This window comes from Mus pahari, chromosome 11 (genome assembly GCF_900095145.1).
Source record: "Mus pahari chromosome 11, PAHARI_EIJ_v1.1, whole genome shotgun sequence".
Classification (NCBI taxonomy): domain Eukaryota; kingdom Metazoa; phylum Chordata; class Mammalia; order Rodentia; family Muridae; genus Mus; species Mus pahari.
The window spans coordinates 68,528,847-68,543,724 of record NC_034600.1 but is presented as its reverse complement, the minus strand read 5'-3'; the positions used below and the strand labels follow the sequence as shown (position 1 = coordinate 68,543,724).

Sequence of the window (14,878 nt, the reverse complement as noted above, 5' to 3'; positions counted from 1 at the left end):
AAATGTCTGTATACTGTTGATCAAATCCCTCATTAGAATTCAATAGCTAGGTTCTGTGCATTAAACCATCAGTACTAAAATTCTGATTAATACCTATGTGATAATTTATCCACTTTTCAGCACTCACAAATTTGCTTTTCCATACTCGTGGTTTAATCTTCAAACCGACGACAGTGAAAGTTGTCTCTTGAGTTAGAATAAACCAAATGATTGCATTTCAGATCATCTAGCCATAGTGAAGCCTCCACTATAGTTTCCTATTGGGAACACAGATAGACGTTAGCATTCAAGTCTTTGTTCTTCAACTCTGAATACTTTTCAACAAGATATGAGCATATGTGTGTTGGCAATTGATTTCACGGGCATTTCCTTTCGTGCCATATCACTGGCAATCACAATTTACCTCTCTCTCTATGGAGCTTTACCTTAAGCCACAATTTCATCTTTAATCCCATTGAAATTCATTCAGTATTTCAACAGATTCACTGTAGCATGCATTTCTGACATACTCTGTAGTGGTTCCTCCAAAAAAAAAAAAAAAAAAAAAGAGAGAGAGAGAGAATTCTCAATCTCTGCCCAGTACTAATAAATGCTGCTAAGAAACACACCTTAGGTAAAGAAAAATATTTTAAGTTAGTATTTCTTTTAGGTTTATAAACCCCCATTTGTACAGGATAGATCTATAAAATAAGTGGTACATTGATAATTAATTGATGCTGTGTTATGTCAAGTATAAACTTGATTTGGAAAACAGGCATCAAGGCATCAGTGGTGTGTGAACTGGAAGCTATGTCTTGCATTTGCAGTAAGCAAAGAGTACATATGAAAATAGCTCTCTGAATTCTATGGAAGCTTTCCTTTTATGTTTATTGAACTATAGGTTTAAAAAGTAACCTATTGAGGGTTAAGTGAGTGACCAATTCACAGAGCATGATTTTTAATTGCTCTTTTCTGGATTAGAAAACTAGAAATAGAACCATGAAACCTGGTTTACACTTAAAATAATTAAACAACTTTTTGCCTTTCAGAGTCCATATCAAATGTAGGACCGAGACTGGACTTATTAACAAATTTTACAAGAACTAAAAGTACTTCCAGACTCAAAAAGGACCAAATTTACCTTCATACTTAGATTAACATCAGAGAGTTAGAAGCAATATATTATTATAATTAATAAGTATTTAGAATTAGGCAGCAGTTATAACCACTCATTCCAAGACACTATGGAAATATTTTAATATGCATAACAATGGGGTAGACGTTGACTTTGACTGAGTTGAAAGGACACCCATAGTTTCATCCTGTAAGCACTCATTTGTGAAATAACATGATCAATATATTTATATATTTAAAACATTAGTAAGTTTTGCAAAAATGTCAATCCCAAACTTGAATGGACTGTTAAAACCAGACTCTGCTGGCCCTCTCGGAGTAGAGAAGGATGACATCTAGACTCACTGCACTGGACACAGAGTGCTTCCTCCTCAGGTAAGGGTTGCTTCCTTGTTAACCTAATGAGACCGTGCGTAGCCTCAGGCTGACCTCCAGCCTCTCTGTGCTTCTTGATTTAAGCCACACACAGGAATGCACCCTGCTGTTGTGTTTATAAATGATAAAGCAGCACCTGGGAAGCTAAGATGTTGTAAAAAGCTTGGATTCCACTTTATTCCTCAGGCTTAGAACACAAACTGAGAGGTATGCAAATGAAACTCAGTTCCCAAACCTCAAAACTGGAATATGACAGCACAAGGCAGTTTCAAACAGAGGCACAGTCCCAAAATTTGCACAAGGGTGGAACCAGAAAACATCATAGAACGTTTGGGGACATTGTATTATAATAAATTTAAAGATTAAATGAAAAACATATATTCCTTCAAATAGTTTATAACTTATGTGTTTAAAAATTCCAATTTACCAGGAATACATAGACGAGGTAATTTCAAAGTGTAGTACCTTAATGTTCTATTTCTTTTGTACATAAAGCCCCCAGAGCACGGGAACAAAAATATTCCTTAATTAAAAGTTTAAAAAGCCCCAAGAAATTATAAAGAAAACGACATTTTGGAAAATATTAAAATTATTAGTATCGTATATTACATATTTATGTTAACAGTAGCTTCAATCTTGAAGGTTTCATAAAATTTTCCCATCCTAAGATCATCGTCTAGTGAAATGTATGTATGTCTGTCTGTTGAAGCTAATATCATTAGTAACTTAGGTGTGTGCAAATCGTCAGGTAGCAGAATACTTTGCACTTGTCAAAACAGTGCCTGCTTTGCCCTCACAACAGCCCTGTGAGGTAGGCAGGAAAATTACTGTCACTTCTACTCTGCAGTTGGGGACCCTGAAATGCATAGACCCTTGGGATCTGTTCAGGGGTTATCTAAGTGATTCCTTCATTTCTTTGGCCTGCTCCTATGTATTCTCTTGTAAATAACCACATGTGCAAGGACTAAGGAAGGAGTGTAACTGAGAAGGAGGAAGGCAGCTAAAGAACAAGAGATGGTACAACATGATCAGACTAACTATGTGACCTACACATTAGAAAAGATTACCTAACATGGGAATACTTGAACCATGGTGAAGTATAAATGAGTCAGAGAAAAAAAGACAACCAGTTTAAGGTACAAACGTACTAAAATGAAAGGGATGAAGAACGCGGAGAAAAGAAAGGTTTTCCATGTTTTAAACAGGATGAGGTTCATATTTTAAATCGAAAGTTCCCTGATGTGTCTGATGATCAGAGTCCTTTCATTCTATCCATTTTAAAAAGCTGGCTCCTGTTAACATAAGGTACGGTGGGTGGGACAGAGAACTTCGTCTCCATGCTGAGAACAGCGCATGTCCGGCGCACTGAAGTTGCATATGTCATAGTGCAGGCAGCAAACCCCCATGCTCCATCAGCTTTGTGTGATGGAGAACAGAAGTGGGGAGGGCTGAGGAAAAAATGGGATATTCAAGTCCACGTCAGAGTCGCCTGGAACGCAGGGGATACCTCGTGTAATTTCAGCAAAGGGACAGAATAGTGAGATCTGTTACAATAGCAGACTAGGGGTCTCAAAGTTCCACCCAGAAAACTGTAAAGGGGACTATGACCACCTCCGTATGTTTCCATGTCCAGTGTAAGGATCTGACAGTGATTTTAAAACCTCCTTTGTTTAATCTTTGCTTTGGGAAAAAAATAAGTCACAATATCATGAAATAAATATTCACTGTTGGGCTTTGTTTATATATTCTTAATTAAACAGTACCATAGACTTTATTGAGCATTTGAAAATATACACAAGGGACAATAGCTTTTTCTCTGTTATTATCATTATTATTATTTTTAATATTTGACTTTCTTCCAATTAAATAACCCATTTTTTGTCTGATCATAAAAAGGGCACTTGTTTCTACAGGAGCTGTGTACAGCTTGCTCAGTTCCAAGTACTCTTTCGGCTCGACTTCCTTGTCCTATTGAGGTCATATCTCCACTTGGTCAGGAAGCAAATTCTACATAGCTCCACAAAAAAAAAAAAAAAAAAAAAAAAAAAAAAAAAAAAAAAAAAAAAAAAAAAAAAAAAGTTAACCCCCTAAGTTGTTCTTTCAGATTCTATTTCTCCATAGAGTTCGGCTAACTTTTTAAACTCTGGCCCCCAGTCTCCANGGAGCTGTGTACAGCTTGCTCAGTTCCAAGTACTCTTTCGGCTCGACTTCCTTGTCCTATTGAGGTCATATCTCCACTTGGTCAGGAAGCAAATTATACATAGCTCAAAAAAAAAAAAAAAAAAAAAAAAAAAAAAAAAAGAAAGAAAGAAAGAAAAAAAAAAAAAGTTAACCCCCTAAGTTGTTCTTTCAGATTCTATTTCTCCATAGAGTTCGGCTAACTTTTTAAACTCTGGCCCCCAGTCTCCAAGGTAGTGATAATCCTGGTCTGATTGTGTGGTTGCAGAGTCCAGTGAGCTGATAGACCCAGCTTCTGACCGCTGGCCCTCATAGGCATAAGTCTGAAGAGAGTCATAAGGGGGCACGCTGGGGTCCAGGTCGGCTTCAGCGAGTCTTTGCTTAATAAACTCCTGAACGTCTATACTCTCCAGGGTAGACAATGTCTGATGTCTCGGAGTGAGCTTCACTTCAGGCCGAATGTCCCTGCGGTACTTGAACTCCTCTGCTGCGGCAGGATTTCGCAAAGCTGTGATGTCAAAGGCCTCGGTGTCTTCCTCCCCTCCTCCCTCGTCATCATACGTCACCACATTCTCTCGCACATCCTCCTCTGAAATGATCAAGGGCTCTTTTTTGCCGCGCCTCAAGGTGATAAAAAGGACCACGATGGCTGAAGAAAAATGGAAACAGGATGAAGTTAACAGAGAGGAGGACTTCGGCTTTGGCTATAAGTACCTTCCAGTTCCTATTTACTACACCTTCTAGGGCTAGGGTCACGTAGCAACACAACCTTGATCTGCACACCGCTACTGAATAATATCACAAGCATTTGGCTAGCCCAGAGGCTGTTTACACTGATAAACTCAATGCATCATTGTAGCTTTGATGATCTCTGACATTCATTGTCTTTCTAGTTACAGGCATATTCAAGTTATCTCCGAGAAGAAAATCGAAATGAACAGATTAGATAAGGGCCCTAGCAGGTAAGACTCATATTTGACAAACATCTATTCTTGTAGCCGGTGACATTAAGTGCTCTACACAGAATCTTGGTTGAGTGGTGAACAAACCGTTTCCACCAAAGCAGCATTGTGCTAGATGATTAGTGACTCGGTATGGTACAAAGAGCATTTCTAAGAACACTGCTTTTAAGTGTTTCCAAAAAATCATTTCTGGTTTAATACTAGTACTGTACCTAATTGTTCTTGAGAAGATTTCGGACATTTGAAAGTGAAACTAAACAGTTCCATCAAATCCCATGAATAAAAGCCCATCCTTTTAAGGTCATCATTAAAGTTATTAATTATATGGAATCATTAAAGAGACAAATAAATTTTTGAAGTCCTGGAAATCAAATTAAGATATTCAAATAACCCACACAGTCTTTGGAATTATGAATATTATATGGGTGTGTCATCTTATAGTATGTCCTTGGGAAATACAATATCAAATTGCCACATTGTTATAAAATAAATCAAAGGAGTGAATTGGCCTTCTTTGTTTAATGTTATAAACTATCCTTGGATATTTGAAAGTATACTTTAGTTGTACAACCTAGCATGAAATTCCAACAATTTGTTGTATTTTTGACATGTTTTAATTCATTTTTACTTTTCTTAGTCGGTGAATTACATTTACTCTCTTAGTTTAAAAAGTTACAAAGACTTATTGACTTGAGATTATTGTTACTATTGTTATTTAAGTAATTTTGAGGCATATTCTTAAGGGGTTCAAGCCTCCTCAGCCTTGTTTTTGTAGGGCAGGATGATCTTGAATTCCTGATTCTCCTACCCACTTCTTAGGAATGCTTTGACTCTGATTGTTCTCCCATGCCTGGTTTATAGTGTCCTGGGGATTGTACTGAGAACATTATGGACACCAGACATTCACTCTACACATGCTGGTACATTTTGATACTGATATTACATATTTTTAAGTAATTTATTTAGTATAATTTTGTGTGTATGAATGTTTTCGTAGCCTGTAAACCTGTGCACTACCTGCATGCAGTGTCTAGAGCAGCCACTAGATGGTGGTGGATTCCGCCAGTACTGGAGTCCCAGATGGCGACAACAGGTAGCACTGGGAACTGAACCCAGGTCTTTTTTAATGATAGAAACTACTATTACCTGCTCAAACATTTTTCCAGCCACCGTGGTTCAATATTTTATCAACAAAAATTCATGAAAATTTGTTCTGCTTCATTTATTAATTTACTGCCAAGGCAATACAAATTTAGGTAAGTAGACTTCGCACTGGCCTTTTGGATTATTTTTCCCATGAATTTCTTTTATCATCCCCACATTTGTATTGTTTGGAGGTTCCCAGATTCATACGTAACCCTTGTGTGGATTGAATTTGTTTTTATTGTGTGCTGAGTCACAACACACTCTCTTACAATGGATATCAACACAGATGTGTTTATCGCTAAATGTCTGCTTGATTCTTTTATATGCCAAAATATCTTGGTATTGAATGTGGTAGAAATAAAGTGGAAATCAAAATGATTATTTTGATTAGCTTCACAAAACTATTGGCAGCCTCTGGTCATAGCAGTTTTCATTGAGAAGTTTCCAGCTCAGATACTGAAAGTCTCTTGGGATTGTTTAATTGCGAACAGATTGGCAGTAACTGCTCAGACATCTACTCCCTCTCACATTCTTCCTTTCCCCCTATTTCCCTTCCCCATCTTGAGTGTTCTCAGTTCATTGCATTTCTCATACCACCTCATCTACCATAATCTAATTGATTAATGTTTGCTATTTATTAATAATTTATATTGTATAATTATTTATTACTGTTTATTAATATTCAAGATTACTGAACAGTATGAGGATGGTCATGCCAAAATCATATCCTCTTAAAAATCTTGAAGACACTAATAGTGTCAGATTTTTTTCTCAGCTCCTGAACTAGTCACTATTTGTGAGAAGTTGTACAGAACTGTATATGTGGTGTGTGTGTGTGTGTGTGTGTGTGTGTGTGTGTGTGTGTGTGATGTATGTTGGAGAGAGGCAGAGACAGAGATTGAGAGAGGATATAGAATTGCACAGGAGGTGGAGAACATCTGGGATAAACTTAGGAATAGAAAAGAATATGATCAACCTATATTATGTGAAAAATTAATAATATTTATTTTAAATAGTCAAGATTTTTAAATCTGCTTGCAACAAAGTGACATGACTCAATAAAGGAAGGTGCATCATTTAAATTTGGGCTCTGTGGATATCAAACATGATTATCTGGTGAACAGTCTATATGTAAACAAAATATAAGTAGATGATAAAACAAGTTCCTTTACAGCCTCACAGAAATAAGCACTATGAAGTATTAAGGTTATCATTAATATTATTTTAGTTGGTATTTTATTTTTCTGTTTATGTATAAAGAGAACAGTCTCTCAAGAAATAACCTTGAGCTCACAATTAATTATTGATGTAAAACAGAACTCGTTTTACAAAGCTGCTTAACTGTTTGCAATTATAAATGGCTTAATTTTGCAAGTCAGCATATTCATTTCATAATTTGATTAACTTTAAAGATTGACTATTACAATTTCAGGTTGCAGGATGAAATTTCCCTATAGTCCAATCTTCCTGGAGAATTTAGTGTGATTAGCAAATATTTTAAATTACAGATGACAAAATAATGTCTTGTGACCTGTATTTTCTGAACGGTAACAATTTGATAAAAGTTATAAACTAAAATTGTTGATTATTTAAATGAAGACATAAATGATAATTCTATAGTATTTTCCAAAATCTTTGAAAACCTTTTATTTTAATTGTAAACATTTGAAAGAGCTTTATTTAATTCTTCCTGTATATAACACAATATTTGCAAATGTACAAGTTATCCTAGAAATTGAAATATGCTGATAGAGGGTGATAAAATATTGTTTTGTGAAATGAAAGATGGCAAAATAATAAAAAAATGTGAAAACATAATTTACTTCAAAATTACCTGAATATCAAGACCTTTCAACCACTATAAAGATGCTTGTCTTAAGACATGAGCAGAGTTAGATGATAATAAACATGAAAGTAAAAAACATGTCTCCCCAGAAGAGCTTTTTTTTTTTTTTAACAACAAAGTTTTTGAAGATATCACGTTAAAATCACACATTGGATTCTCTGACATGCTCTAGAATTCTAGACAATCCAGAGCTCCTGTTGCTGCCACTGTTGTGTTGGGGTTTTTTTGTTTGTTTGTTTGCTTGCTTGCTTGCTTGGTTTTGTTTTGCTTCTCTTTGTGTGTGTGTGTGTATGGGTGTGTGTGTGTATGTGTGTGTGTGTGTGTTTATTTGTGTGATCATTTTTATTATTTAAAGACAAAAAATACATTTTTGATGCCTAAAGAAATTAGCAATTAAACTTTATATGCCCCAGTACAGGGGCACACCAGGGCCAAGAAGGGGGAGTGGGTGGGTAGGGGAGCAGGGTGGAGGGTATAGTGGACTTTGGGGAAAGCATTTAAAATGTAAATGAAGTAAATACCTAATAAAAATTGGAAAAAAAGAAATTAGCAATTGTTCAATGAGTACAGGTACACAAAGTCAAAGGCCTGACCTTCTTTGCTTCCTTTTATTCTATGTATTACCATAACAGTCTAAATGAAAAAAATCTTAATGCAGTGATGAATCACATCTTAGTATAATGCATTGAAACACCATGTGCCATGTGACTGAATGTCACTAATAACTGCTAATCAGGTTATTTAACCTTTAAGTTGTTCCTGCCATCTGTAGATCTGTTGTAGAACTCATTTGTTCATTTTCTTTGTCTCCATTTTTGTTTTTGATTTTCATACACTCTATGTTACTCATTTTCTTTCTTTTCCCTTCCCTTCCCTTCCCTTCCCTTCCCTTCCCTTTCCTTTTTCTGGATTTCTTTATTTTTCTATACCTTTGTCCTACTTTCTAAATTTATTTTTTATTATTAACAATCTCAATATACCTGTACCCAGGACAGTTGTCATCTTTCCTTTCTGTACATGTTCTCTTGCTATGTCACTTGGACAAAGTGCTCCTCTAGTGTTAACCTCCCCAAAATTCAGGGAATAATCTACAAGGTACAGTATCCCGTGATACAAATGAAACTCTCACACGCATATATATATAAGCCTCACAAGTTATGTGACTTTAACACAACATATCATGAATTTTTCTGTAGCTTGTCTCAAAGTAGGCTGACAGACACCATATCGAAGTATTATATAGTTTCAGCATTGTGAAAGTTCATCACCGGAAAATCTGTTCTGCAGTGTTTCATATCCACATACGGATTTCTTACTCTTCAACTCCCTCATAGACTTGCTATACTTATCGCAATTGAGGTTGCTTACCAAGAAGAATGACAACACAGAGAAGAATAGCGATTAGGGCTCCTGTGCTCAAACCAGCGGAAGACAGGAAGGCTTCTGCGTGGCAGGTCCGCACGCGCCCATCTCTCTCGCAGGCACAAACCCTGATGGTGAGGGTGCTGCTGCTGCTGAGAGAGGGGATTCCACCGTCAGAGATCAGAATGGGCAGATAATACACATCCTGCATAGTTCGACTAAATCTCCTCCGCCTTGTCAGAATGCTGGCTGTGTTATCTATGACAGACATAAGCAAAACAAAATAGACTTAGTAAATCTGCCATGGAAGATTCACGTTTCCTTTCACGGACACAACAGATATTCGTAAACTGTTTAGCTTATAAAGTGGACCATACAACACGAAGGGGCAATGATTAAAAGAATAGCACATACTCTCAAATTGAGGGACATATTTGAAGAGTTAATAGATCCGACTTCAGGAAGAGGAATGCAGTGGAATGAAAGAGCAGAAGCTAAAACCATAAACATTTTGGACATAGACCTAGTAGCTGATAGTTCGAGTGTGCACGGCATGAAGCCTGTGGAGAGTCATGGAAACTTTTACAACAGAAAGACTCTGGTGGGGAGAGATTGTGGAGGCATTTCTATTCTTTTAGTAAACTTCTAGGGTCACCTGCGTTCCATTGATCTTGTATGTACACCACGACTAGACAGTAAGGCTCTTACTGAACAATGTTTAGAGAGAGCACAGGGAAACCAAGCTGAATTTAAGTCCTTCCCACTGTTCGCCACAGTAATGGAAGGTGCTGTGTAGGCTGTTGGGAGACTTCAGTGATCTGACCTAGTTGTGGACCCTGTGTAGCATAACACTGAACCGCCGGATAGTTTGCATTTTTGATGAGGATAAACACTAGAATTACAGTTAAATGTGATTAGCAACAAAAGAAATCGAAACTATTTTATGGTTCTTTGAATTTTCAGGAGAACTTTTATGAAATGGTGACATAAAGCTATTTCACTTTTTTGTTTTTGTTTGTTTTGTTTTGTTTTTCAGCTAAAGTTCTGACTTTTTAAAAGAAAAGATAATTTAAGAAACAATAGCCTCTCACCTAGAAAGGCTTATTAGCACAGCCGACTAATGAGCCCCAACAAGAGATATTCTGTACTTCACTGGAGCCACAAAAATATATAATTGATGGAACAGTCACTGAATTTGAACAAGAAACTCTGAACTATAAGAAAGAACATCAAAGTTGGAAAAATATAAACCCTCAAATATAAGACAGGTGTTAAATTATTATATATATATGAATAATAGATGATAAATGTATAGATATATGAATAGAGAAATATTGATGTAGATAATATAGAGCTATCAAGTAAGCTAAAATGGATTATATATATTGAAAGTGGCATTTTAATCCAATAGTGTGAGTGTTGAGTAACTCACATAATATGATAAAAATTTTTAAAAAATGACACAGAATTTTAAAATAACAAGGAGAGTACATGTCCAGTATAGATTTAGATGAGCAAAAAGTTTTTAACTAATTCCAGATACTGTTAAATTTCTTCCAGAATATATTAAGGTAATTGTGTTTGCAGCAGATACACTACCATTCCTTGAAGAAATACCAACAAACTGGTTTTACTTCTTTAAAAGAACTCTTTAATCATTATACAAATAAATGTCTTATTCAGACATGAATATACAAGGCTAAATAAGTTGGATGCCCAGGCATGGGTACAATATTTTATGTGGAGATGTTGTTATAATATTGTAATGCCTTAGAAGCAGTGAAATTCAAAACCTTTTAAAAGTAATAATATCCATTGATTTATGTAGCTTTGGAGTGCAAGGAATATTTTGTAATTGATAATTTTGTGTTATTTTAATGAATATATTTACAGTAAAATGTATTATAGAATGGATGTCTGTCTTTCAGCTTCTGTTTCAGTAATGATAGAAGCCCATAAAATAGAAGTAGTACAATGGACAATATTATTGGCCATAGTGTTTGGATATAATTTCTTGAATTAATTTCATAAATACTATCTTTCCATATTTTTATAAAACCCCACATAGTAGATTCTAATATCTAACCTTCTTTTAGTAAACTAAATGGAATTAAAGTTGAAATAAGACACTCTTTAGATACATCTTCAATGCGTAATAAGATTCATTTTAAAAATCAAACATATATTACTAAAAAAAAAATCTTGAATGCAAAAGGAATATATACATATTGCTAGTCATTCCATAGTCTTTTTTTTTATAGTGAAGTCTTAAAGATAAATTTTGTATGGCCCATAAAAAAAAGACTATAAAAACAATCTTTCCAAACCCAACATAGCAGTAGAAACATTTGAGATTCTTTGTAATGTATCTCTAATTAGAACAAATATTTAAGTTTTGTTTGTTATTTATCTGATGACAGCTGAGTACAACCCCATCCAATTACATTAATAGGTAGGATTTTATATTCCCAGTATTCCCTGGTTCTCGGGCAGCTGTAAGAAGCATTCATAATTTAACAATTAGAGCCCAGGCATGACACAAGTTTATCTCGATTTCCTGTAAAGCTTTTCTTACATAATAGGTTTTGATATAAACAGTACTCATCAATAACTTATCTTCTGTTAGTTTCTCATTACATTGTCATGTATTACAAAATTAAAACTAAAACGAACTAACCAAACGCAATCCTTCCACAGCACAATCTACTGGGATATTTGGAGAAGCGTCACTCCCTCTTTGTCTCTTGCCTTCTCCTTTACAAAAGCCCAAGAATCACACCAATGTCAGTGCTCCAACTCTGGACTCTGTTGGTTCATTTAGCTTTGAAAACATCCTGTGGCCTCACTTGTCTGTCTGCCAAAACTCCACCCTACCATCCAACATATCAGTGTGCTCTCATTTGCACCCTGTAAGGACATCCTTGGACCATCTGCCATCCTTCCCCTTCAAAAACCTTTAAATTCCAAATAAACATAACAATCTAATGATTTGTCTTTTAGATTCATAATAGCTTTGCAAAATTATGTACTAATTACTATACTTCAAGCACATGTTTTATAGATAGACAAAGCTTTCAAATAAGATTAGAAACCTACCAACATTTATTTTATCAAACATAGTAAAGTAGCATTTCTGGGATCTTTTTTTTTTCCCTGTTTGTCACTGTCATTAAGAAAACTCTTGTTAGGAAAATATCTATTCTTACAGTGCAGCTAAAGATTTTTATCAACATTTTGGTGATGATAGTGAAAAAAATCTTTAGTCTATTTGACCATTAATTATATAGAAGTATTATATGCCTATACAACAATGCACATAAGACACTAAGAAGAAAATACAAATACACATGAACCAAAAAGTAGATGTCATGCTATCAGAAAATCTTCTCATGAATAATGTGAGTGTTAATTCAAGAGAGGATAAAATAAGAAAACATTAGCCAGCCAGGTGAGTCAGGTTGGTTTATAACAGCACATGACAAGCAGAAAGAGGAATGTGGACTCATACATGACAAGCATGTTCGTAGCTCACAGTCATATCGATAGACAGGTTTCAGAAGAAAAGGAGGAGAATGAAGAGGTGATGAGTTAGGAAGCATTTGGGTTCTGAAATGTAAAACACAAAATCTAAATACCAAACAATTCATAAGTATAGCATAGTGATATTATCTGAGTATATCAGTAAAAGTAACTTTGTTAAAATTTTGGAATACGAAATCTAAGGGACACATTTACTTATTAACCATATATACCTGGAAAAGGCTATTACTTTTTGCATTAAATAGCTGAGGCAGGAGCCTGGTATAGTGGTCCTCTGAGAGCCTCTGTTGTCTGACGAATATAGATGCTAATGCATACAGCCTAACATGGGACTTAGCAATGGGACCCAATGGAGGAGTTAGGGCAAGGATTGAAGGAGCCGAAGGGGTTTGCAACTCCATAGGAAGAACAACAATATCCAACCAAAGAGTACAGATGAAGGGACCCCCATGGCTCCAGCTGTGTATGTAGCAGAGGATGGACTTGTCAGGCATTGATGGGAGGGGAGCCCCTTGGTCCTGTGGAGGCTCTATGCGCCAGTGTAGGGGAATGCTGGAACTCTGAGGCAGGAGTGGGTGGGCTGATGGGGGAATCAACCCTATATAAGCAGGGGGAGGGGAAAGGGAATAGGAGGTTTTAAAAAAAATAGCTGAGACAGGGCAGAAGAAAATACATCTTCAACCCCCAAAGAAAGTCTTTAGTCATTTATGGTGAACACATATTTCTACTCTTTAAATTTATTCAAATGTTCAACTCCCCTTTATATAGATGTTGGGCAGATTACCCCAGCCTTGTTGTCGTTCTTTAAGATGAATATAATGAGGTAAAATAGGACTGAATATGTCTTCGGAGCAGAAAGCAAATTACACATGTATGGAATGGTTTTTATGTGACTATGATTTTTTTTCATAGAGAATGAGCCAGCTTTCCTTTTGTTCTCATTGTGAGTGATAGAATAAAAGGTGAGAGACCGTGGGTTAGTAATTCCAGGATGGGAAAATGGATTAAAAACTACTGCACAAAAACAATGCCACATGTCGACAATGCTTAAAACCTTCTGAGAGAACAAAAGGATGTCTTTTTCTATTTATACTAAAAGATCTACTAAACCTCCTCGCTATGGTAGAAATTCACACTTTCCAACTTCAGGGTCAGATGGCCCGCACAGTGTTTAACTTTGCAGAATTCACTCTCTGAAAGTGTACAGCCAGAGAGAGCAGCAGAGTTCTGTCAGGTGAAGCCCGATAAATGTCAGTAGCTGGTGACCCTGAGGTTTGACTGCTAGGGGAAAGGAGAGCCAAGGTAGAATAAAAACATGCCCCAGCTCCTCCTTGACAGGAGTTAAGTGACTCAGCAGGGCACAGTGGCTGCTGCATCCATTAGAGGATGTTGAATGCTTGGTTTGTAACTCAGAGGCGATTATGTGTGCACTATTTTGTTTAGGAATGGGAGAAATCACTAAATGTTTTCTTGAAACCCTGTGGATAAAAACAGAATTTTAAATGTTTACGCTCGATGGCGAAATTAAGCACATTACAACACCAGCTGCGAGTTCTTATTTGAAGGCCAAAAATAAAACTATGGGGATATTGACTGTTCTGCAGCTGACAATGCTAAAGAAATATAAAAAAGCGCTAAAAAGCTCCCAAGGGCCTCTAACGTGTCTCAAACAAAATGACTATATTGCAATGCCAATGCTCTGTGAAATTTGAAAGAAAAAACATCAGAAGATACATTAAAAGCTACATAGTCAGGATTGAATCATTCCATATGCAATTTCTCCTTTAAGTTTACAGTTAATACAGGGCCATGTACCCACACAAAACATTATCATACTTTTCTTTTAAAATATAAGCAATTCGTTATTTATCTTTGGAAAGAAAAATTAATATTACAAAGATAATGAAAAATAATACAATGAAGGCAGAAATAAATTTTTAAAAATAGTAATACAAAAATTTAAAAATTAGAAATGGGAACCTAGTTCTTTAATGTCTTCTGAAGCCAGTGTCGTAAAGCCTCTGTCAGCATCCTGTGGACACAGGGCATGCTAGACCAAAGGATGCTTCTGAGAGGGATTCAGGGGTTACAGCTGTGCCCTTCTCTCCTGTATTCTTGCTTTCCACCTGCCATTGGGTGAGTACTTTCTCTCATCAAGCAGGACTCAGTTTTCCTCCTTCTCATTAATTCCTTAAAGAGTTATGTGATAGCAATGAAATACTGATTCGGAAATAACAGGTTGGGTGAATATGATTGAATAATGATTTTCAGCGTATTTTTTTGTTTTAAAATAATTTATGTTCTTTTTAATTTTTGAGATTAAAATATAATTACATCATTTATCCAATCCATTGTG

At 35.9% G+C, this 14,878-nt stretch overlaps 1 protein-coding gene across 8 annotated transcripts in view; it reads right to left on the bottom strand.

The window, feature by feature from the left end:
- Nucleotides 1-3,817: 3,817 nt before the first annotated feature.
- Cdh18 (cadherin 18) overlaps nucleotides 3,818-14,878 on the bottom strand; it is an 834,629-nt gene continuing 823,568 nt past the window's right edge. For 6 of the 8 annotated variants that reach the window (XM_029544026.1, XM_029544030.1, XM_029544027.1 and 3 more), the window contains 2 exons: nucleotides 8,989-9,240; nucleotides 3,825-4,315 (listed from right to left, as the gene is read on the bottom strand). In XM_029544026.1, coding sequence (XP_029399886.1) covers nucleotides 3,825-4,315; nucleotides 8,989-9,240 — 743 coding nt within the window. Of the gene's footprint in view, nucleotides 4,316-8,988; nucleotides 9,241-14,878 lie in introns of all 8 variants that reach the window. The other 2 variants (XM_021208160.2, XM_021208161.2) reach the window with 2 other exon arrangements.